The 23,701-nt window shown below is 49.3% G+C and overlaps 5 protein-coding genes across 5 annotated transcripts in view; 4 read left to right on the top strand and 1 right to left on the bottom strand.

The window, feature by feature from the left end:
* ift88 (intraflagellar transport 88 homolog) overlaps nucleotides 1-5,659 on the top strand; it is a 37,147-nt gene extending 31,488 nt beyond the window's left edge. The window contains exon 24 of the mRNA XM_056427582.1: nucleotides 4,892-5,659. Coding sequence (XP_056283557.1) covers nucleotides 4,892-5,013 — 122 coding nt within the window. The 3' untranslated portion in view covers nucleotides 5,014-5,659. The remainder of the gene's footprint in view (nucleotides 1-4,891) is intronic.
* Nucleotides 5,660-6,219: 560 nt separating this feature from the next.
* On the top strand, nucleotides 6,220-11,822 carry il17d (interleukin 17d). The gene is made up of 2 exons (XM_056435915.1): nucleotides 6,220-7,669; nucleotides 11,447-11,822. The coding sequence occupies exons 1-2, from the start codon at nucleotides 7,374-7,376 to the stop codon at nucleotides 11,757-11,759; spliced, it is 609 nt and encodes a 202-aa protein (XP_056291890.1). The 5' UTR covers nucleotides 6,220-7,373; the 3' UTR covers nucleotides 11,760-11,822.
* LOC130207340 (uncharacterized) lies at nucleotides 9,139-10,882 on the bottom strand. The gene is made up of 2 exons (XM_056435890.1): nucleotides 9,435-10,882; nucleotides 9,139-9,359 (listed from the first exon to the last, which is right to left on the bottom strand). The coding sequence occupies exons 1-2, from the start codon at nucleotides 10,445-10,447 to the stop codon at nucleotides 9,311-9,313; spliced, it is 1,062 nt and encodes a 353-aa protein (XP_056291865.1). The 5' UTR covers nucleotides 10,448-10,882; the 3' UTR covers nucleotides 9,139-9,310.
* Nucleotides 11,823-16,614: 4,792 nt separating the features above from the next.
* LOC130207832 (uncharacterized) lies at nucleotides 16,615-17,618 on the top strand. The gene is made up of 3 exons (XM_056436553.1): nucleotides 16,615-17,357; nucleotides 17,439-17,495; nucleotides 17,538-17,618. Exons 1-3 carry the CDS (start codon nucleotides 16,797-16,799, stop codon nucleotides 17,616-17,618), a joined length of 699 nt encoding a protein of 232 aa, XP_056292528.1. The 5' UTR covers nucleotides 16,615-16,796.
* A 120-nt stretch (nucleotides 17,619-17,738) lies between these two features.
* Nucleotides 17,739-19,280, top strand: LOC130207348 (uncharacterized). The gene is made up of 5 exons (XM_056435900.1): nucleotides 17,739-17,908; nucleotides 17,984-18,279; nucleotides 18,383-18,561; nucleotides 18,644-18,892; nucleotides 18,982-19,280. Exons 1-5 carry the CDS (start codon nucleotides 17,892-17,894, stop codon nucleotides 19,273-19,275), a joined length of 1,035 nt encoding a protein of 344 aa, XP_056291875.1. The 5' UTR covers nucleotides 17,739-17,891; the 3' UTR covers nucleotides 19,276-19,280.
* Nucleotides 19,281-23,701: the final 4,421 nt, after the last annotated feature.

Below are 23,701 nucleotides of genomic sequence, written 5' to 3'. Positions count from 1 at the left end.
GAGGCAGCGCGGCCGTTGCCGGCAGCTTCTGGGCCTTGCAGCGGCGTGGTGGAAATATAGGAGGCGCCCGCGCGGGGTTCGGCCAACCTTACCGGCTGGTCTAGGTCGAGCTGTGCTGGTTTCAGGCGATCAACCGACAATTGCTCCACCTTACCGCCAACGTCGACTTTGAAGGTTTTGTCCCCGGCCTCTAAAACGCGAAACGGTCCTTCGTAGGGCGGTTTAAAGGGCCCATGGCGGCCGTCCTGGCGAATGAAGACGTACTCTGCTGTCTTTAGGCTGGACGGGACGTGTGAGTGCGCGAGGCCGTGCTGCGACGTGGGCACAGGGGTGAACACTCCGGCCTTTTCCAGAAGAGCGGCCCGCTGTTGTGTCGCAGACCACGGGTCTGTGACCTTGGGGATGAACTCCCCAGGAACCCGCAGCGGCTGGCCGTACACCAACTCGGCGGATGAAGCTTGAAGGTCCTCCTTGGGGGCTGTTCTGAGCCCCAACATGACCCATGGGAGCCTGTCCACCCAGCCCCCGTCCTTGAGGCTGGCCCGGAGAGCAGCTTTCATTGAGCGATGGAACCGCTCGCACAACCCATTAGCCTGTGGGTGATAAGCAGTAGTACGGTGGAGCTTCACCCCCAGGCTTTCTGCTACTGCGTTCCAGAGCTCCGACGTGAACTGTGGGCCTCTGTCCGAGGAAACGTCAGCTCGGGCCCCAAACCTGGCGACCCAAGTCCCAATGAACGCTCGAGCCACCTCATCAGATGTCGTTGATGACAGCGGGATGGCCTCTGGCCAACGCGTGGTTCGGTCCACCGTGGTGAGGAGGTGTGTGAACCCTCGGGACGGAGGAAGGGGTCCCACCAGATCCACATTTACATGTTCGAACCTCCTTTCTGGAACTGAGAACTGTGACAATGGGGCTTTTATGTGGCGGTGAACCTTGGCACGTTGACACACCACACAAGTCCCTGCCCATTTTCGCACATCTTTCTTCAAGCCGTGCCAGACAAACTTCGCCGTCACCAACCTCTGCGATGCCTTCTTGCCGGGGTGCGAAAGACCATGAATAGTGTCAAACACTTGCTGTCTCCATCCGGTGGGAATAACCGGTCGTGTCTGACCTGTGGAGACGTCGCAGAGGAGCGTGGTCCCTTTTTCGCCAAATGGAACCTCCTCCAATTGCAGTCCCGTTGTTGCCGTCCTCAATTCCTGCACGCCTGGGTCCGAAACTTGATCCTCCGCCATTTTAGCATAATCCAGTCCCAAATGAACCGGCCCCACGATAGCTCTTGATAAACAATCTGCGACCAGGTTATGTTTGCCTGCCACATGTTGAACATCTGTGGTGAATTCGGAGGTGAAGGAGAGCTGGCGCTGCTGGCGGCCTGACCATGGTTCAGCCGTCTTACGCATAGCGAATGTCAATGGCTTGTGATCCACAAAAGCTGTGAACTGTCGAGCCTCTAGCAGGAAACGGAAATGTCGAATGGCAAGAAACAGGCCAAGGAGCTCCCGATCAAAAGTGCTGTACTTTCTCTCGTTTGGACGCAGATGTCGACTAAAAAAAGCGAGTGGCTGCCATGCCCCTTTCACCCACTGCTCGTACACGGCACCCACTGCCAAATCTGAAGCGTCAGTGGTGATGGCGATCGGAGCCTTGGGTGCGGGATGTGCCAGCATCGTTGCCCTTGCCAGAGCAGTCTTGGTATCCCCAAATGCCTGGTCCCGCTCCTCTGTCCAGTCAACCGCTTGTTTGACAGTCTTGCCTTTCAGGGCTTCGAAAAGGGGTCGCATCAACTGTGCTGCCCGGGGGATGAATCGATGGTAAAAGTTTACCATTCCTAAAAACTCCTGCAGTGCCTTCACTGTGAGCGGGCGCTGAAAGTTAGCCACCGCGTCCACCTTCGCTGGAAGGGGAACGGCCCCGTCTTTAGTGATGCGATGTCCAAGGAAGTCAATGGTTGTCAACCCAAACTGACACTTAGCTGGGTTGACGATCAACCCGTGTTGGTTGAGCCGAGCAAACAATATCCGCAGGTGAGACATATGCTCTGCCCTCGATGAACTGGCAACCAGGATGTCGTCCAGGTAAACAAACAAAAAAGGCAGGTCCCTAAGCACAGTGTCCATGAGGCGCTGGAAAGTCTGTGCTGCATTTTTGAGGCCAAACGGCATCCTCAAAAATTCAAAGAGGCCGAAAGGTGTGATCAGTGCCGTCTTGGGAATATCCAGAGGTTGAACGGGCACTTGATGATATGTGCAGGGGTGACGCCCACGGGCTGTTGGAGCGGCGAATGATGCCCAGGCGCTCCATGTTGTCAAACTCTGTCTTGGCGATGATGAGCTTTGCCGGGTCCAGGCGCCGGGCCCGGGCATGTACCGGTGGGCCAGTGGTCGAGATGTAATGTTCTACCCCATGTTTGACCGTGGAGGATGAGAAGGTGGGTAGTGTGAGGTCCGGGAACTCAGCCAGCAACCGAAGAAACTCATCCGCAGCTGAGAGGCTAGCCAGCCTGGGTGCATCTGCTCCCCCTAGTGTGCACGGGTAAGAGAAGAAAGTCAAAGCATTAATCAGGCGGCGGCCCTTGACGTCTACCAACAGTCCATAGGCACACAGGAAATCCGCACCAAGTAAGGGCATGTTAATCTTAGCTGTCACAAAGTCCCAGCGGAAATGCTGCCCCCTGAAACACAGCTGTACGCTCCGTGTCCCAAATGTGCGGATGGAGCTGCCGTTCGCGGCTTTAAGGGGGGGTCCATGTCCGTCTGTCAGCATGTCCACCCGTGATGCCGGCATGACGCTGATCTGCGCGCCCGTATCGCACAGAAGACGCCGCCCGGAGACGTCGTCCTGGAGGAACAGCAGCCTGCCCGCTCGGCCGACGCTCATGGCAGCTACTGAGCGCCGGCCCCGGCATTTCCCTTCTTGCTGTAACTGCATGGCGAGCGGCACCGTGTAGCCCTCGGTCCAAACCGTGCGTGGTAATAACACAAGCCGGCGGTTCCCCGTCGTTGACTTGCTTCCGCTGCCGCGACAACCGCTGTCTCCGCTGGTAGCCATGCAGCTTGCGCCGGCTTCTGCACGGCCGCGCAGTGTTGTTGTCCGGCAAGAAAAAACGTATCGGCCTCCTCGGCCAACTCCCGACAATCCTTAATCCTGGAATTAGCCAAAGCTGACCGCACCTGCAAAGGCAGCTGCTGTAGAAACAGTTCCATGAATAAAAACTCGGGCTGGTGTCTACCGTGGAGAGCCAGCATCTTGTCCATAAGCTCCGACGGCTTGCTGTCGCCGAGGCCGTTCAGTGAGAGCAGCCGGCGAGCCCGCTCGGTGTCCGATAGTCCAAACGCCTTCAGCAAGTGTTCTTTCAATGTGGCGTACTTGTCGCTGAACGGGGGGTTCTCGAGGATGCTCACCACTCGGCCCGCTGTCGAACTGCCGAACGCCGCCACGACATAATAATATTTCGTCGAGTCTGCGGTAATGTCTCTGAGTTCGAACTGCGCTTCGGCTTGAGCAAACCAGACCGATGCATGCGTCTCCCAAAACTCCGGCAGCTTAAGCGAAACTGCGTGCGTCGTCATGTTCGTCTCTGGATCCGTCCAGTAGAGCCAGGGTCACCAATGTAGGAGCGCGGGAATGAACGAGATGGACAAAGTCACTTTCTTTGGCTGCACACACTGTGGCCGTTTATTTCCTCACACCAAAACATTTCACCCGTGACACTGACACCTCGTGACCTTTAAACCCCTCGACGCCACCCCGTTGCCCTGGTTACGCTCCCAGCTCTTAAAGGGACCCGGTCACGTATCCTGCACACCAACCAACTAGTATTGTGAATTATGTGCTCCCAACAGAGTCCCCTACACACGAACATATACAAGTAAACAATGAACTGATTTAGTATCTTTAGAGATCGTTTCTGAGATTTAGCTTAAATTATGCTAACATTAAAACATGTTTACTGAACCAAGGAAGAGTTTATACAAATAAGTCAGACTTTTGTATGTTAAACAAAGTCCTGTAAATAGATTTCCCCAAGAGTTCCAGGAAATGAATGATGAAGATGTGTTCCATACATATCTGAAATCACATACAAGAGCAATCAATCAATTTTAATGTATCAATTAGGACATTTTTCAAAGTAAAAGTCCTAAATGTTTAAAGAAATCTGTAATTTCTTTAATGTTTGAGGTGCTTTATATATGTATTTCCTCATAGTCCTAGGCAATAATGCTACACAATAAATAGAATGCTTCAATCGACACCGTGATCGGTGATCGGTATTATCGGTGATCGGCAGATACTGATTTCAGTGATCGGCACAAAAAACCTGATCGGTGCATCTCTAATTGTCAATCTATTAGCCGATCTATTGTAATCTAAAGTGGAAGCAAAATGATTTCCTCAAGCATTGCCTCCATTATTTATGTGAAAAGAAGAAAAAAAAGACATAGATGTCTGCTAATTACGGTGACATGGCGACACAGACCGTGTGCGCAGCGCGCAAAACATTTGTTTGGGAGCACCGAAGACCCATTTTGACCCAGGAAAAACCCTGGTCAAAGAGCTTGAAGCTGAAAGATGGCTCAAAGAAGTACTGAAGCATTCTCCTTCAAAAAGTCTGGCTCCATCCCAGAAGGCCGCTCTGATCATGTGCTATCATTAGAGGTGTCCTGGTTCCCAGCTGCTGACCTTTGACCTTAAGATGAAGAACATACTCCTGAGGAGTATTCATGGGTCATCTCAGCCTCTTATGTTCGTATGGACATACAATCCGTCTGAAGAAATGACAACTACACGTATAATACACACATTGAGCCAGAAGAGCTCTTCATCTTCCGTCCAACAACTCCAAGGAGATGACGTGTTCTTCTGCTTCCTCCTCTCCGTGCAGACACGTCCTACGTGGACCCCCTGGGGCCCCAGACGGAGAGGCCCAAGACCGGAGCCAAGAAGCGCCTGGAGGACGACGACTTTGCTGACGAAGAGCTGGGAGACGACCTGCTGCCCGAGTAGCTGGGAGACCACCTGCTGACGAAGAGCTGGGAGACCACCTGCTGACGAAGAGCTGGGAGACCACCTGCTGACGAAGAGCTGGGAGACCACCTGCTGACGAAGAGCTGGGAGACGACCTGCTGACGAAGAGCTGGGAGACCACCTGCTGACGAAGAGCTGGGAGACCACCTGCTGACGAAGAGCTGGGAGACCACCTGCTGACGAAGAGCTGGGAGACCACCTGCTGACGAAGAGCTGGGAGAACACCTGCTGACGAAGAGCTGGGAGACCACCTGCTGACGAAGAGCTGGGAGACCACCTGCTGATGAAGAGCTGGGAGACGACCTGCTGACGAAGAGCTGGGAGACGACCTGCTGACGAAGAGCTGGGAGAACACCTGCTGACGAAGAGCTGCTCTGTGGAGCTCGGTCTCATCCTCTTCGTGAGGAGACGACGAGCTGCTCAATGACTCGAGTTCACATGCCGATAAAGAGTGTAGACGCTGTAGATCTGGACTGGACAGACGGCTCTTCTCAAGGGGGTAAACGGCTCTTCTCTAGGGGGTAAACGGCTCTTCTCTAGGGGGTAAACGGCTCTTCTCAAGGGGGTAAACGGCTCTTCTCAAGGGGGTAAACGGCTCTTCTCTAGGGGGTAAACGGCTCTTCTCTAGAGGGTGGCGGCTCTTCTCTAGGGGCTAAACGGCTCTTCTCTAGGGGCTAAACGGCTCTTCTCTAGGGGCTAAACGGCTCTTCTCTAGAGCTAAACGGCTCTTCTCTAGGGGCAAACGGCTCTTCTCTAGGGGTATGGCTCTTCTCTAGGGGTAAACGGCTCTTCTCTAGGGGTAAACGGCTCTTCTCTAGGGGGTAAACGGCTCTTCTCTAGGGGGTAAACGGCTCTTCTCTAGTGGGTAAACGGCTCTTCTCTAGGGGGTAAACGGCTCTTCTCTAGAGGGTAAACGGCTCTTCTCTAGGGGCTAAACGGCTCTTCTCTAGGGGGTAAACGGCTCTTCTCTAGAGGGTAAACGGCTCTTCTCTAGGGGCTAAACGGCTCTTCTCTAGGGGGTAAACGGCTCTTCTCTAGAGGGTAAACGGCTCTTCTCTAGGGGGTAAACGGCTCTTCTCTAGAGGGTAAACGGCTCTTCTCTAGAGGCCAAACGGCTCTTCTCTAGGGGTAAACGGCTATTCTCTAGGGGTAAACGGCTCTTCTCTAGGGGTAAACGGCTCTCTAGGGGCTAAACGGCTCTTCTCTAGGGGGTAAACGGCTCTTCTCTAGGGGGTAAACGGCTCTTCTCTAGTGGGTAAACGGCTCTTCTCTAGGGGGTAAACGGCTCTTCTCTAGTGGGTAAACGGCTCTTCTCTAGGGGGTAAACGGCTCTTCTCTAGGGGGTAAACGGCTCTTCTCTAGGGGCTAAACGGCTCTTCTCTAGAGGGTAAACGGCTCTTCTCTAGGGGGTAAACGGCTCTTCTCAAGGGGGTAAACGGCTATTCTCTAGGGGGTAAACGGCTCTTCTCTAGGGGCAAACGGCTCTTCTCAAGGGGGTAAACGGCTATTCTCTAGGGGGTAAACGGCTCTTCTCTAGGGGCTAAACGGCTCTTCTCAAGGGGGTAAACGGCCCTTCTCTAGGGGGTAAACGGCTCTTCTCTAGGAACTCGAGGCTGCAGCGATATGTTTGCAGTGTTTGTGGCACAAAGCCATAAACACTGCAAACATATCGCTATGGTCATATTTTCGATTGCTGTGTGTGTGTGTGTGTGTGCTCTTCTCTGAGTTCCTGGAGCAGAGCTCACTGAGTTCTGCTCATGTTTCGGGGCGGAGGCAGCAGATCAAACACATTAAACTGTAAACTATCAAATAAAGTTGTTGACATGCATCATTTAAAGAAAAGGAACGGATGAATGAAACATAAGTAAATGTTCTCGTATGGTTCTACCTGAGGTTCCCTTGGTACTGATCCAGTTCACCCAAAGGGAAGAAGACTGGAAGCCAAGATCCAGCAGCCGCGCGCGCACACAGTCTGGACGTCCCACTCGTTACCGGAGCCTCTGGCGTCAGTGTGTTCCAGACTCCTGGTCACACGGTTCGGAACGCTTCCCTCGGGTTTACTCGCGTTAACTCGACAGCAGCAGCTTCCAACCGGGTTCTTCCTCCTCCCGCGCTGCGTCACCGGACGTGTTCCAACATGTTTCCCTGGCGACACGCCTGCGGACTGAGGACCGGTTCCCTGCCGCGGACTCTCCGCCGCTTCCCACCGTGCACCGGATCAAACCCAGAGCCGGGTAGTTAACGGAGCAGGCTGAAGAAAAGTAGTGCAGGAGATCAGTGCGCGCACAGAAACGGGTTATCGTGTCGGTGGTTCCGCGTTGACCAAGGATCCGTCCGTGATGAGGACCCGCGTCCTGCTGCTGCTGCTGCTGCTGCTGGCCGGCGGGCCGTCCGGAGCGCGCCGGGTATGGAACAAGGCCCCCAGGACCCGGGCTTGCCTCGACCTGCCGGAGGAGGTCCTGGAGCAGATGTTCGGGCGGCTCTCGGTGGGCGTGATGAGCGCGTTCCACCACGCGCTGCAGCTGGAGCCGCAGGGCCACGTCAACCGGACGTGCCCGAGCGCGGCCCGCGGCGCGCCCGACGGCACCACGCGCCCCCCGGTCAACCTGCTCAGCATCTCCCCCTGGGCCTACAGGTGAGAGCCGGGAGTTTATTATTAGTATTGTACTGCAGGACGGCAACACGTAATGATCATTAAACACTCTTAATGATCATTAAACACACTTAATGATCATTAAACACTCTTAATGATCATTAAACACACTTTTTTTTATTTTTTTAATGGTTTATTTAATAAGGGACAGTGCACATTGATAAAAACATTGCAGTAAATGTGCCAGAGTTAGCCAAGAGGCTATTTTTCATCTGTAGTCCCAATGTTGCTGATGTTAAGAACAAACCTAAAAACATAAGATTGCAAATACAATCTACAGATAAAGCAAATAAAATAGGGGAGAACAATGTTAAAATGGACAGAATAAAAACAATGTCAGAGATACAACATAAAAGCTTACAGACTAAATGTGACATACAACTGCAAACAGGTGAACGACAAGAGAAGACACGCAGGTGGAGTAAACGGCCGACCAGCAAGTCAAGACATACAGAGACCGGACAACAGACAGACAGACAAAATGAAAGTCCAACCTGGTCAGATGGAGGAGGGAGGAGCCGTTACAGTCTAGTGCTGACAGAGCTGGCTAGTAATGTACCATTTCTTTGTTTCTGCTTTAAAAGAGTTGAATGATTGTAGCTCTCTGATAGATCCTGGAATGTAGTTCCAGTCAACTGCTGCTTGTACTGAGAAAGCAGCATGACTGAAAGCTCTTTTCCTGAGAGGGACGATACAATCCCCTCTCGCTGCTCCTCTCGTGAGCCGATATCCAGTTCGTGTGGTGACAAATTGTTTGAGAGGAGGAGAGGTCAATCCATGTATGATTTTTACATCAGACAGACGTGCACATATTTAATCAAATTATCCCAACTAAGCAAGTTGTATTTTTTTAGAAAAGGACAATGATGTGACATAACTTTTTTTTAATCAAGAGTTTTGAGCGTCCGCTTGTATAATGACTGTAATGGTTTGAGCGTAGTGGCACTAGCATGTGACCAGGTTGTTAAACAGTAGGTCATGTGGGAAATAACCATTGAATGCATGAATGTTTTAGCTGCCTCTGTTGACATGTAGTTGCGCGAGAATCGGAAATTGGATAGATTGAATTTTACCCGATTACAAACTTTTTTCACCTGTGATTTGAAAGACAGATTTGAATCAAAAAGTACTCCCAGGTACTTGTATTCAGATACAACCTTTAGCCTCTCCCCAGATACAAAAACATCCAGTTCTACACTATCAGAGTTTCTTTTGGTAAAAAACATACACACAGTTTTGGATATATTGAGTTGTAAACAACATTGCGTTAACCAAGTAGTCACATTAGCCATGGATGTAGTGAGTTCTTTTGCTACATCTCCCAAATTGCTGCCATGCAGATAAATGACGGTGTCATCGGCATACATTTGAATATTGGAATGAGGACAAACTGATGGCAGATCATTAATATATAAGGAAAATAATAATGGTCCCAGGACAGATCCTTGTGGGACACCTGTGGACAAGCGGAGGGCAGCAGATTGATGTTTTTGAATTTGGACAGACTGTGACCTATTAAGCAAATATGATTCCATCCATTTAAGTGTACCTGAGGAGAAGTTGTAACTGTGCAATTTGGACAAAAGAATACTATGATTTACAGTGTCAAATGCCTTCTTGAGATCAAGATACACAGCTCCAACAACACCCCCTTTGTCCAGTAGAAATTTGATTTTTTTCGGTAAAGAAACAGGTGGCCGTCTCAGTGGAATAATTGGCTCTAAAGCCGAATTGCATTGGATGAAGGGCAAAGGGACTATTTTTCAAATGGCAGATCATTTGCTCAGCTACCAACTTCTCTGCAACCTTTGATATTGTAGGCAGGATACTGATTGGTCTGTAATTAGAGGTAGAAAGGCGATCTCCTTCTTTGAATACTGGAATAACAGCAGCCGACTTCCAAACACTGGGAAACATGTTCTGAGAGATTGAGAGGTTGATGATATTGCTGATGGGATTTATTAGCGTTTTGGAAAGAGTTTTGAGCATAACGGCATCCATACCAAATGTATCTTTAGTTTTGGATGGTTTAAGAAAACTGATTATTCTTGTGACGTCTGAATGAGTGACATTTCTTATGATGAAAGTCGGCTCCAATGTATTTACTGTACAGACAGGTCTAATCTCAGGGGAGAAACATTTAGCAATGGTAGCAACAGAATCAATGAAATAGTGATTGAAAGCTTTTGCTATTTCAACTGGATTATTTGACAGTTTACCATTAATGTTAAGTTCTTGCAGCTTCCTTACTTTGTTGGGATGTCCCATTAGCTTGTGTAACTGATCCCAGACCATTTTAGTTTTACCTCTCGCTTTTTCTATAACAGTCATGAAGAAATCTGCCTTAGCCTTTCTTAATTTCATTACCACTCTGTTCCTTAGCATAGCAAAATGTTGTCTGTCATGGCTCGATTTATTTTTAATTGCAGTTTTTAAGGCAGAATCCCGTTCTTTCATTATTTTTAAGATATCATCATTCATCCAAGGAACAGAGTGTTTGATATGTTTGTGCCTAAATTTGCAACTGAAATCCTTCATAGTGTTCTCCAACTTATCTGAAAATGCTTTACTGTCTTCCTCGATGTCTATTCCCAACAGTAGATCATCCCAATCAATAAGTTGAATAGTATGATGAAAGATATCTAGATTTCTTTTGGGAATTCTAAAGGATTCATCCTCCCTGACCAAAGGCCTAAACCGCTTGCTGGTTAGTTTCCTGGCTACCAGAGTTAGATTGTGGTCAGAAAGTCCAGTTACCATGTTGAGAGTTTTTAGAACTCTATCAGGCCTATTACTAAATATTAATGAACACTCTTAATGATCATTAAACACACTTAATGATCATTAAACACTGGTGACACCAGCCGTCTAACAGACTGGTTAGGAAGGCTGGCTCCATCATCGGCTGCCAGCTGGAGCACCTGGAACAGGTGGTGGAGAGGAGGACGTTGAAGAAACTGCTGTCCATATTGGACCACCCGGACCACCCGGACCACCCGGACCACCCTCTCCACCACCTCCTACAGGGACAGAGGAGGACTTTCTCCAGACGTCTCCTCACGCTGCCACAAGGACAGAGACAGGAGAACCTGCCGGCGGCTATGAGGCTCTATAACAGATCACCTCCTGCCAGATGCAATAACTACAATAATAACTTCATATCCACACTATGCTGATCTGCACTTCACACATTTCATTTACTTACACTACACACATACATTTCATTTACACTGCACACATACACACTTTGCATTTTGCACACTGTCTATATTTAATATTTTTATATTTAATTTAATTTGTCATTAGTATTGTGTATGCATATATGTTTTACATATATATTTTATATTTTACTTTGTATACTCATATCTTTCATCCCTGTTTTTTATATTTTATTTTTTATTCTTGTGTTTAGTTTATTGGTGCTGCTACTGTGACGACAAATTTCCCCTTGGGGATTAATAAAGTATCTATCTATCTATCTATCTTAATGATCATTAAACAATACTTACATTCAGCTTAAAATGTCCAGACAAAAGTTTTGGTTTCAAAACTCCAAAATTGGAATTGCAAGCACAACATTTTGAAACAAAAGTTTAGATTTTCCAAACAACTTTTGGACGTTGAAAACAAACGTTAGATAAAGAACAAAACATCGTAAATGTATCTGAGCGTTTCATTGGTGAACAAAGACCCTGGGGGTCCTAGAGGTCCTAGAGGTCCTGGAGGTCCTCACGTGAACATGGAACTGATTCTCCTCAGGATGTCCTTCGACCCGGCCCGGTACCCGCGCTACATCCCTGAGGCGTACTGCCTGTGCAGAGGCTGCCTGCTGGGCCCCCGCGGGGAGGAGAGCCGCCTCTACCGCAGCGCGCCGGTCTTCGCGCCCTCCGCCATCCTGAGGAGAGCCGGCTCCTGCGCCGGCGGCCGCCACGCCTACACCGAGCTCTACGTCTCCATCGCCGTGGGCTGCACCTGCCTGCCGCTGCCGAAGAAAGAGAGAGACGGCAACCGGAGTCTGGAGCCCAGAGGCCGGCGGCTCTGGGGCCCCGGGGCCCCGACAGGCTCGCTTTGAAGATGTGGCCTTCTCATCAACCTCTGGAGGACTGCTTCTTCACAGATGCTCTGCTATTTGACCCGCTTTCATTCTGGACTAGGGGGCGTACGGGGGGACATTACGTCTTGAAGCCACTAGGGGGCGTACGGGTTGACATTCCGTCTTAAAGCCACTAGGGGGCGTACGGGGGGACATTACGTCTTGAAGCCACTAGGGGGCGTACGGGGGGACATTACGTCTTAAAGCCACTAGGGGGCGTACGGGGGGACATTACGTCTTAAAGGAAGCGAGTAAGTCGGAGGAAACTCGACTAAAATGAGACGGATCAAACACAGGTGACCTGAGGTGCCGAGGGCTGGACTCGAACCCGCAACCATTGGCACAGGTGTCCACAGAGCTAACCACTACTCCAGCATTGGCTGCTGATTTATTGTGCAATAGGTATGAAGGGCTATTTATACCTGACTCGGCGCCCAACCTGCAGTTTGAACCATCACAGTGGGGACTGGCTGGGGCTCGAACTCTCGAGCATGCGCAGTACGGGATGGAATACGATTCAGCGCGTCATGTGACCAAGCTGCCACTCTGACTGCAGCAAAACAATGAACAGATATATATATAGTAATACATCACAGGTAATAATAATCAATTAAAATATTAGAAGAATAAATAATATTAGTAATTTATAAAGAGAATCATCTAAAAGAGTTGAAAAATTGACAAATAAATGAATAATAAATCACTGTCTGTTCAATGCACTATTTAAACATTACCAACTGTAGATTTAATACATGGTTATTATGTATGAAACATCTATTATTATAAAATCAATATATTATAATATACTATACGTGTCACAATGTCTATTTAATACACTATTATTTTATATATAATAATACATATATTATTAATCATTACCGACTGTATATTTAAGACACGGTTATTACATACACTATCTATAGAAAGACATATTATAGGGTTTGGGTGTTGGGCTGAGCTGAATGAATGTGAATCTCCCCGCGTTCGCCCGACGGCGTGGCAGTCGAACGGAGACTCGAGGAGGTGCACTGGACGAACGAGTGCAGACGTCACCTCTGCACTCGTGGTCAGCTGATGTCTCTTCTTACATCAGGAACTGGTCCGAGTGTCTCGGGAGTCTCACTCCCCACATTTTAAATCTGCAAAGAGCAAACAGACTGTTGCTGAGTTGTGTTCAATGTGGTCGATTGGTGGCACGGATCAATATCGAAAGCCATGATGACTCCTGATGGATCATGAGGATGAAGGTCCACTTCACTCCTTTGTGCAGCAAGAACACATCACATGCAGTTCTGTGGGGGCGCACGTGGAGCCGGATGTACAAGAGTTGAGTTCATGTCTTCACTGCATGTTATTGACGACACCACGGCAAAGTAGAAGCTCCACAGTGAATCCCAGTTAGAGTCAACAAGGGCATGATTAGCCATTAGAGACAGGGACCGTCATATATATATATATATATATATATATATATATGCATCTATACATATGTATACATATAAATGTATATATACATTATATATAAAACATATATGTGGTATATTAAAAAACATGTATAGAAACACGCGTATTATTTATTTATACTATAAAAGTATTTGCATTGTGGGAAAAAAAATTAAGAAGAAGAAAATAAATAATAATAATTCAATATGTATTTTATTTATAATTCTTTTGATATTATATGTACTATAAAAGTATTTGCATTGTGGGATAAAAAATGAAGAAGAAAATAAATAATAATAATTCAATATGTATTTGATTTATAATTTTTTTCATATTATATGTACTATAAAAGTATTTGCATTTTTATTTTTAAGTTAAAAAATAGTGTTCAGCCTTAATTGTTGCTTACTCAGTGGAGCCCCCTGCCTGTGAGGAGAGAATTACCCACAATGCACCGCATGAGATCAGGCCAGTTTCCGAACGCTATTTAAAGTAGCGCAGGCGACTATCACTCTCAGTCATGGTGCAATTTTTTGTACATTTTTTTTTTGACCTGATTACACATCGCTGTCGGTTCAATGCACTATGTATTATTATTTTTTGTGATATATAATAATTCATATTCATATATGTCACCAAATGTTGATGTAATATACTGTTATTAGATATTATTCGATATAGTATATATAATACATCTATTATCATATATATATTATGTTAGCCAGTGTCTATTTAATACATATGTATATACAATATGTATATATTATGATATATTATAAACTGAGTTAGGTTTGGGATAAGGTTGAGCAGCGAACCCTGACACAGTGTGATGGTGATGATGCGTGGTCCTGCACTGCCCTCTTTTGGCCAATGATGTACATTACACTCCAAAGTCGACTGCTGAAACATCATTTCTCTGTGCTGTTTGATGTGATGCAGATGGTGAGTGCAGGGCCGCTTGGAGATCTAATAAATATCCGCATTGAGCCCCACGGGATACGAGCAATTGTCATTACAATGGCAACATGAAGACTATTAGGCAGTAGTCTTCAGATTTAAAGTGTTTTCTTATATTTTTAGAACAAAAATCAAACAGAAAACATCAACCAGACAATCATATTCAATTGTATTCTTATTTCTCTGTGGATATTTATTGTACTATCAACAATTAGTATGTATTTCTTTGTTTCTTTTGTTTTTGTATCATTCTAAATCATACCTATTGATGTGTTGGTGTACCTACCTAGTACAGGCAATGCAGACAATTAATAGTGAGAAGAGTGAATATACTCTTAGACATTGTCAAGTACTAAGAAGACACGCAACGACAAGACTCACAAGTGACTAAAATGAGACGGCTCAAACACAGGTGACTTGAGGTGCTGAGGGCTGGACTCGAACCCGTAACCTTCTGCACAGGTGTCCACAGGCTAACCACTACTCCAGCAGATGCTGCTCAAGTATTGTGCAATAGGTATGAAGCGCTATTTATACCTGACTCGGCGACCAACCTGCAGTTTGAACCATCACAGTGGGGCTCGAACTCTGGAGCATGCGCAGTACGGGAGGGATACTATTTAGCGCGTCATGTGACCAAGCTGCCGCTCTGACTGGGAGACGAGCAGCGGTTTGCAAACAAAACAATGAACAGATATATATAGTAATACATCACAGGTAATAATAATCAATTAAAATATTAGAAGAATAAATAATATTAGTAATTTATAAAGAGAATCATCTAAAAGAGTTGAAAAATTGACAAATAAATGGGTTAGGGCCACCCGGTCCCGAATATGTGGTTCTGGTCCCGGTACCCCCCAGGGATGACCCCGAAACAGGCGAATTCGAAATAAAGGTCCCAGATTCTGGGTCTCTTTTTGGGGTGAAAGCCCTTGACCACCCGGTCCCGAATATGTGGTTGTTTTCCAGGTAGCCCCCAGGGATCACTCCGAAATAGGCGTTTGAAAAGTAAAAACCTGCTCGATGTTACCCTCCTGTGGTGAAATTTTATAACACCCATAACTCTGCCAAAAAACGTCCCACAGACCCCATACTTGGCACAGGCACTCTCTGCGGGGACTAGTACCTTGCCATTGGGTTGGATATTTTTTTAAAAGGGGTAAATTTGAAATAAAGGTCCCAGAGTTTCGGTCTCTTTTTGGGGTGAAAGCCCTTGACCACCCGGTCCCGAATATGTGGTTCTTTTCCAGGTACCCACCGGGGATCACCCCGAAAAGGGCGTTTGAAGGCGGCTCTCTGTCGCCCTCGTGTGACATACCTTCATAAGGCTATAACTCCCGGAGGAAACGTCCGATTGACCCCAAATTTGGTATGCATGGTCCGAGTGGCTGGACGCTCATGACCCATGGGTCACTGATTTTCTAAAATGGGGTAATTTCGAAATAAAGGTCCCAGAGATTCGGTCTCTTTTTGGGGTGAAAGCCCTTGACCACCCGGTCCCGAATATGTGGTTCTTTTCCAGGTACCCACCGGGGATCACCCCGAAAAGGGCGTTTGAAGGCGGCTCTGTCGCCCTCGTGTGACATACCTTCATAAGGCTATAACTCCCGGAGGAAACGTCCGATTGACCCCAAATTTGGTATGCATGGTCCGGGTGGCTAGACGCTCATGACCCATGGGTCACTGATTTTTTTAAATGGGGTAATTTCGAAATAAAGGTCCCAGAGATTCGGTCTCTTTTTGGGGTGAAAGCCCAGGTCCCCCCGGTCCCAAATATGTGGTTCTCTTCCAGGTACCCCACAGGGATCACCCCGAAAAGGGCGTTTGAAGGCGGCTCTCTGTCGCCTCTAAGGTGTGGAAGACGGTACTTGTGCTGTAACTCCTCCGGGGAAGGTCCGATGGGGCTGAAATTTGCTGTGCATGGTCCTGGTGGGTCGGTCCTCATGACCCATGGGTCAAATATTTTTTAAACACGGGCCCGGTCGAGATACAGGACTTATTCGAAATAAAGGTCCCCGAGTCTGGGTCTCTGTTTGGGGTGCTGGCCCAGAGGCGCCCCATCCCGAATATGTGGTCCTTTTCCGGGTACCCCCCAGGCATCATCCCGAAAACGGGTTATGAAATGTCAACATGCAGTATCCGTCTTTAAATAAATTAAAATAAATACTTTCCAAGGACTTAAAGTCCTGGATTCTTTTTTAGACATAAGAGGAGGGTCTCAGCAAGACCTCCAGCGAGTTTGGAACCACTGGCCCCAGGAAAAGGCTCCGAAAACGGGTTATGAAGGTCAAAATTCGGCCCCCATTCCCTTTGCGTCACTTAATGACAGCTGTTCAATCAGAAAACAGCAATCAGTGCCTCCTATAAAAGCCACCTGCTGCTGTCCTCCGCTCACTCTTCAGTTGACACTCGTCGAACACACAAGGTAAGGAACTCTAAATTGCAGCGTGTTTTTTTGGGGATAAATGCTACTTCCACACCAGCTAAACAATGTCCCCGTCTGCCATGTGCATTTCTGTGGTGGTGTTTGTGGAAAAAAGGTTAAAGTACGGACGTAAAATAACTAAAATGTTTGTTAAAAATTAATCTTTTTGTTCCTCTTTTCTTTCAGAAATGACTCCTCCACATGGGAGCTCCATCTGCCCTATATGCCTCCATGTCTATCAGGCACTAGCACAGCACCTGAAGCGGGCACATGGTGTCTTTAATCTGCATGAGAGGAGGCTGTTACTCAGCATGGCCTCCGGACGGGTCAATATCCGGCAGTGCCCTTGTCCAGTCTCGGGCTGCTCCTACCACAGCACGAGACTGGACCAGCACCTTCTGGATGGGCACCCGGAGCTGACCCGGACCCGCTTATTGAACGAGGAGCACGCCGTCAGAAAGGCGGCGGTAGTTCAGCTGCTGGGCTGCCTGAGGGCCACAAACCCTCGGGTAGCCATGGTCTCGGCGTTAGACCTGGTTGTGTGCTCAGCTGAGGACCGGCAGGTTGTCGGCGAGGTCGACCCGGGGGTGGTGGTCGCCTGCCAAATGCCAGCATGTGTGAGTGTGAGGGCGGAGCACCAGGAGAACACTGCCACCATGGAGCGGCTGGAGAGGGAGTCTACCCTGCATCTAAAAACAATCAAGGTGCAGGCCCGGAAGCTCCGCCGCTACCAGCTGGTAGTCAGAGGGGTGAGTGCTGGCTGTGAACATATTTCTATGTGCTGAGTTCTGACTGTGAACATATTTCTAAGTGCTGCACTTCTGACTCAGATGAATGAAGCTGCAGCGGGCAGCCGGGAGAAGGAGGTCGAACAGCGGCCGGAGGAGGTCGAGCAGCGGGCGGAGGTGGTCGAGCAGCGGGCGGAGGAGGTCGTGGCCGGGCCAAGCAGGCAGCTGCCACTGCAACTGCATAGGATCACCTTCAAGGGGAGGGTAGAGGTTAAGCGATGAGGCACCTGGCCCTCCCTCCCGGTATTGGTAAGGGGAGAAAGCACACTCTGTGTGTGTGTGTGTGTGTGTTTTAAGACCCTATTCCAATGTTAAATAATGTTTCCTCTCTTTACAGAAACGTTTTTGGCCGGATATGAAGCCTATCAACTGGGCATTCAGCCCACTCCAAAGCATGTGGAGAATTCCACCTCCAAGGTCAATCGGGTGAGGTCCTTCTTGTTCCACCTATCGGCGGGGAAGAACCACCTCGCCTCGTGGCTCTTTCTCGACGACATGCCTGCAGTAACAAAGTAAGTGTCCGTTTCACATGCACATTGAGCGGCCTGATGTGAACGGTGACTCGATGGCTGTGGTTCTTTGCACAGGTATGCAACGCATCTGTTGAGGGAGGGCAAGGAGGTCACGACCGTCAGCTTTTACCTCCGGAACATCATCCAGTTCCTGGGGTACCTGAAGGACACCCCGCCCAGGGCCTGCAGGTTACGGAAGCCCCAAATCCACGGGGTAATCAGGGCGGTCCACATGGCCGTGAAGAATTTGGCCAGGCCCATAGTGACACACCAGCTGAAAGTGAAGGCCAAAAAGATGGCCAGCATTGTCTCCAGGGAGAACCTGAAGAGGTGCCAGGAGCAGGCCAGGGTGGCGATCCCGGAGCTGCTGAGTAAGTCATTTAGCTCCAGAGATCGGGTCTTTCAGTCGGTTGTCATGCCCAAAAGTGTGCATGTTTTACGGGTTCTGACATTGTTTTTCTCCCTCCATTTCAGCCAGGATGGAGGACGACAGCTCTTCCAACCTCAGAGACGACCTTTACGGGTACTTCTCGGCCTTTGTCATCACCATCTATGGACACAGGCCGGGAGTACTCACCAACATGACCATCTCTGAGGTTGAGGCGGCCAAGGCGGACCCTCTCCTCCCGACTGACTCCGGCTACGTCATCACTGTAGGTACCGAGCTCCAAACTAAAGTGCCTCATCGACTCTGCTTTACTTTCAATGTTTCACGGTTCTCTCTGTGTGTTGTAGATCGACGAGCACAAAACCAACCGCACCTTTGGTGGAGCCCAGATTTTCCTGACCTTCGAGGAGTTCTCCTGGCTGGAGAGGTGGCTCGAGGTCAGGAAACGTCTGGGCTCCAAGAGCCAGAGGGTGTTCATCACCACAGGTGGAAGGCCGTTGAAAAACATGGTCCGATATATGCAGGTGGTCTGGGCCCACATGGGCCTGCCTGGACGGCCTACGTTCACGGACCTGAGGACGGCGGTGTCTGGTCACGTAAGTGCAGTCCTCCAGCCACCCTCTCTGCGATGCTGTATCGGCCCGCTCGACTAATACGTTTTGACGGTCACTTTTACTGTTTCCAGGTCAAAAATGTCCACAGTGAAACCACCAGGGACCAGCTCGCCCGCTTCATGTGTCACGACACCGAGACCGCCGACCGCTATTATGCTCTGGCCCTCGACCGCAGCCAGGCGAAGGAGTTGCGGGGGCACTTTGAGGAGGTGACTGCCTCCTGCTCAACCACCCAGGACCAGGACAGTGGCGACTCGGCTGCAGAGGAGGACGCCGAGGAGATGGAGGAAGAAGAGGAGATGGAGGAAGAGAGGATCGAGTCTGAGGCGGTGGAGGACCATGACATTCAAAATAAAATGATTTAAATGCACTCAGAGTCCTGGCTTCTTTTTCTAATTTAAGAGTAGAGTGTCACCATGAATACCCCCAAGTTTGGTAGCAGTGGCCCCAGGGGAAGGACCCTAAAATGGGGGGAAACTGAATATGTTCTTGGAGGAGGTAATTTCGAAATAAAGGTCCCAGAGTCTGGGTCTCTTTTTGGGGTGAAAGCCCTTGACCACCCGGTCCCGAATATGTGGTCCTTTTCCAGGTACCCCCCAGGGATCACTCCAAAAAGGGCGTTTGAATGCCGCTCTCTGGCTCCATCGTGTGGCGGACCTTTATAGACCTTTATAAGGCTATAACTCCTCGAGGAAATGTCCGATTGACCCCAAATTTGGTAAGCATGTTCCGGGTAAGTAGTTGCTCATGACCCATGGGTCAAATATTTTTTAAAATGGGGTAATTTCGAAATAAAGGTCCCAGAGATTCGCTCTCTTTTTGGGGTGAAAGCCCAGGTCCGCCCGGTCCCGAATATGTGGTTCTTTCCCGGGTAGCCCCCAGGGATCACCCCGAAACGGGCGTTTGAACGCTGACATTTGGCACCCCCAAGGTATAAAAATACGGTACTTGTGCTGTAACTCCTCCGGGGAAGGTCCGATGGGGCTGAAATTTGCTATGCATGGTCGCGGTGGGTCGGTCCTCATGACCCATGGGTCAAATATTTTTTAAACAGAGGCCCGTTCGAGATACAGGGCAAATTCTGAATAAAGGTCCCCGAGTCTGGGTCTCTTTTTGGGGTGCTGGCCCAGAGGCGCCCCATCCCGAATATGTGGTTCTTTTCCATGTACCCCCTTAAGAAGATGTACCAAGGGGTACATTCTAAATAAAGGTCCCAGAGTCTGGGTCTCTTTTTGGGGTGATAGCCCAGGTCGACCCGGTCCCGAATATGGCTCTTTGGTCTTGGTACCCCCCAGAGATCACCCCGGAATAGGCGTTTGAACGCGGCTCTCTAGCGCCACCAAGGTCCCAGAGTTTCGCTCTCTTCATGGGGTGATAGCCCCGGTCCACGCGGTCCCGAATATGTCCTTATGGTCTCCGTAGCCCCCAGGAATGACCCCGCAATAGGTGGGCTCTATAGCGCCACATAGGTATGAAAAGGCGGTACTTGTGCTGTAACTCCTTCGGGGAAGGTCCGATCGGTCTGAAATTTGGTATACATGTTCTAGGGGACTAGGCGCTCATGACCATGGGTCAAATATCTTTTAAATAGGGGCCCGTTCGAGATAAAGGGCAAATTCTGAATAAAGGTCCCAGAGTCTGGGTCTCTTTTTGGGGTGCTGGCCCAGAGGCGCCCCATCCCGAATACGTGGTTCATTTCCAGGTACCCCCTTAAGAAGATGTACCAAGGGATAAATTCTAAATAAGGGTCCCAGAGTCTGGCTCTCTTTTTGGGGTGATAGCCCAGGTCGACCCGGTCCCGAATATGGCTCTTTGGTCTTGGTACCCCCCAGAGATCACCCCGGAATAGGCGTTTGAACGCGGCTCTCTAGCGCCACCAAGGTCCCAGAGTTTCACTCTCTGCATGGGGTGATAGCCAGTGTCCGTCCGGTCTCAAGCATGTATGACACGATGCTGTAGCCCCTAGAACCTCTGCATCAGATGGGCTCAAAAAACGGAAAAAGTCACACTTGGACCCCCATTTCACCCCCAAATAAAGCTCCAAACTGCCCGAAACTCATACGTCGAGTTGCCCCGGAGGCCCCGGACAGGATCCCCGAAGCACAAGTCTGTAGGCCCTCGGGAAAGCTAACTTCCGGTAGCAAGGTCCAAACGGGTTAATCAGAATCAGAATCAGAATCAGAAACAGGTTTATTGCCAAAGAATGTTTTCACAAACAAACGAGGAATTTTTTTTGGTGGAAGGTGCAACATTTGGACATGACAAACAAACAACAATCAACGCGACGGAAAGACAACAAATAATGTGAGAGTGTTTGGGTGTGTGCTTCAAGTGGTGTGTTTTAGTTAAAGTGCATGTTAAAGTGACGTGTGTGGAGGAGGGAAGAAGAAGGAGGAGGGAGGAGGAGTGGGAGGAAGAGGGAGGAGGAGGAAGAGGAAGGAGCGGGAAGAAGGAGGAGAGAGGAAGGTGGAAGAAGAGGTGGTAGTCCTGGGGTGACAGTCAGTCAGGGGTCCATTCATGAGCCCGACCGCGGGAAAAAGCTTTGTTGTGGCGGTGGACTTAGTCATGATGGACGCAGCCTCCTCCCGAGGAGGGACTCGAACAGGGAGTGTCCAGGGTGGGAGGGGGCGACAATCTTTCTGGCCCTTCAGTGACCTGGAAGTGAACAGGACCTGGAGGAAGGCAGATTGCAGCCGATAACCCTCTCGGCCGAGCGGATGCCCCCGTTTGGGTTTCTTTCCAGGCCCCCAAAATGGGAAAAATTCAAATAAGGTCCCAGAGTCTGGTCTCTTTTGGGGTGATAGCCCAGGTCGACCCGGTCCCGAATATGGGTTTTTTTCGGTACCCCCAGGATCACCCCGAAAGGCGTTTGAACGCGGCTCTGCGCCACCAAGGTCCCAGAGTTTCACTCTCGCATGGGTGATAGCCATGTCCGTCCGGTCTCCATGTATGACCATGGTTTTTTTTTTTTTTTTTTTTTTTTTTCAACAAGAGATTTTGTTTTTTTTTTTTTTTTTTTTTTTCTATTTTTTTTTTTTTTTTTTTTTTTTTTTTTTTTTTTTTTTTTTTTTTTTCTCTTTTTTTTTTTTTTTTTTTTTTTTTTTTTTTTTTTTTTTTTTCTCCCCCCGACTCTGCCCCAAGGAGAGCCCAAAGATTTCCCCCAAATTTTGGGACACATGGTGGGGGGGCGGGTTTTTGGGACGGGGAAAAGCGGGGGGCCAGCCGGGGGAAGGGGGTTTCCGGGATGGGTTTTCAGCCCACGGGTTTTGGGGTGGGTCTGTGTAAGGTAAAGGGGAGGTTGGAAGGGAGGGAGAAAAGGGAGGCTGGTAAAACAGGTCCTGGGCAGGTTTCCCGGGGATGTGCTGGGGATTAGTGAACCCCCGGGGAGTCTGAGCCTTTTCTTGGCAAGGGGGGCCCGGGGGGGGGGCTTGAGGTTGAAACCGCAGGCTTTCCCCGGGTCAGGCGGGGGAGTTTTGGTCCGGATTTTGGGTTTTTTGGGGGCGGGAGATTGGGGCCTTGGGGTGGCGTCGTTCCGGGAGGGGGAAGTTCGGGAACCCCGGAGCCTGGAACATCTTGGGTGGGGGGGCGGGTGGGCCCGTTTTTTGGGGGTCTGAAACAGTGTTGAGGTCTCCAAAGGATGGCCTTAGCGAATCATTTCCCCTGGGGTTTAATTTTCCCCGTCCCGGGAAAAAATTCGGGGCCTTTTTGGGGGGGAGCCGATTTCCCCCCGGGCCCGGGGAGATGGGGGGAAAGGTTTTAACCCAAAGGGAATCCCCTAAAGGGGGCTTTTTTTGAAATAAACCTTTCCCCCTGTTTGGGTGGCCCAGGTTTTCTGGTAAGGTCCCAGGTGGTCAGTCTTGTGGCTCTGGACCAGGATGGTCCTGATGGTGTCACCCCGAAAGGGTTCACTGGTCAGGTCACTTTTGTCGGGGAGAAAAAAAGAGAAACACCCTTTGGGGGAAATCGGTGGTCCGGGGGCCGAGATTTTCCCCTTGGTCCCGTGGTCGGGGTTTTTCCACCCAGGTGGAAAAATAAAGGTCCCAGAGGGACTGATTTTGAAGGCAGGCTGGCCCCAAAAAGGTCCCGGGGGTTCCTCTCCAGATGGGAATTATAAAGGGGCGTTCTCTGTCTCAGATTTTGGTCTGTGGGAAATTGGGGGGCCCGGGGTTCTGATGGTTTTGAGGTGTAAAAGGCCTTAAAAATTCATGAAAAGGTCGGGCCCGAGTCTTGGTCCGGGATTTTGGGGTTTTTTGGGGGGTGATGGGGGGGCCTTAAACAGGTTGGCTTCCCAAGGTTTAAATTCGGTAAAGGAAAGGGTCAGAATTTTGGGTGGGGGGCGGGCCCGGGGCCCGTCGGGGGGGTTCTTTTTTAAACATTTTGGGTCCCCGGGAAAAAAGGGGGGCCCAAATTATGGAGGTCCCAGAGGTGTGACCCCCTTCCTTGGGCTGATGGTTTTGGGGCGGGTGGGGGGGGGTTTTCCTCAGGACCCCTTTGTTTTAAAGGGTAAACCCAAGCCCCGAGAAAATTTTATGGGGGGTGATTTCTTTTTTTCTGCCTGGTCCCAAAAGAACAGATTTTGGGTGCTGTTCTTTCTCAGGAATTTTGATCCCCCCTTGTAAATTTTTTGGTCTGTGCAGGCCCGCCCCATCCTGAATGTGGTTTCTATTTAGCCCTGAGCTCCGGAACCCGGGGTTTTGGGGATAACTCACCCGGAGCTGGATGGTTTCCTGTCCCCCGAAGTGATGTGGGTTTCATTGTGTATCTCCAGGCTGTTGGGGTCCTGAAGCACCC

This window comes from Pseudoliparis swirei, chromosome 2, assembly GCF_029220125.1.
Source record: "Pseudoliparis swirei isolate HS2019 ecotype Mariana Trench chromosome 2, NWPU_hadal_v1, whole genome shotgun sequence".
NCBI lineage: Eukaryota > Metazoa > Chordata > Actinopteri > Perciformes > Liparidae > Pseudoliparis > Pseudoliparis swirei.
Note: the sequence above shows the minus strand (reverse complement) of the source record. Positions and strands in the feature narration are given on the sequence as shown.

Coding starts and splice junctions, on each gene's coding strand:
- il17d (XM_056435915.1), top strand. CDS start 7,374: ATGAGGACCCGCGTCCTGCTGCTGCTGCTGCTGCTGCTGGCCGGCGGG. Junction 7,670..11,446: donor ATCTCCCCCTGGGCCTACAG/GTGAGAGCCGGG, acceptor GATTCTCCTCAG/GATGTCCTTCGACCCGGCCC.
- LOC130207340 (XM_056435890.1), bottom strand. CDS start 10,447: ATGGTAACTGGACTTTCTGACCACAATCTAACTCTGGTAGCCAGGAAA. Junction 9,360..9,434: donor TTGAAAAATAGTCCCTTTGC/CCTTCATCCAAT, acceptor TACCGAAAAAAA/TCAAATTTCTACTGGACAAA.
- LOC130207832 (XM_056436553.1), top strand. CDS start 16,797: ATGACTCCTCCACATGGGAGCTCCATCTGCCCTATATGCCTCCATGTC. Junction 17,358..17,438: donor ACCAGCTGGTAGTCAGAGGG/GTGAGTGCTGGC, acceptor CTTCTGACTCAG/ATGAATGAAGCTGCAGCGGG. Junction 17,496..17,537: donor TCGAACAGCGGCCGGAGGAG/GTCGAGCAGCGG, acceptor CGGGCGGAGGAG/GTCGTGGCCGGGCCAAGCAG.
- LOC130207348 (XM_056435900.1), top strand. Junction 18,280..18,382: donor GGCGATCCCGGAGCTGCTGA/GTAAGTCATTTA, acceptor CCTCCATTTCAG/CCAGGATGGAGGACGACAGC. Junction 18,893..18,981: donor GGACGGCGGTGTCTGGTCAC/GTAAGTGCAGTC, acceptor TACTGTTTCCAG/GTCAAAAATGTCCACAGTGA.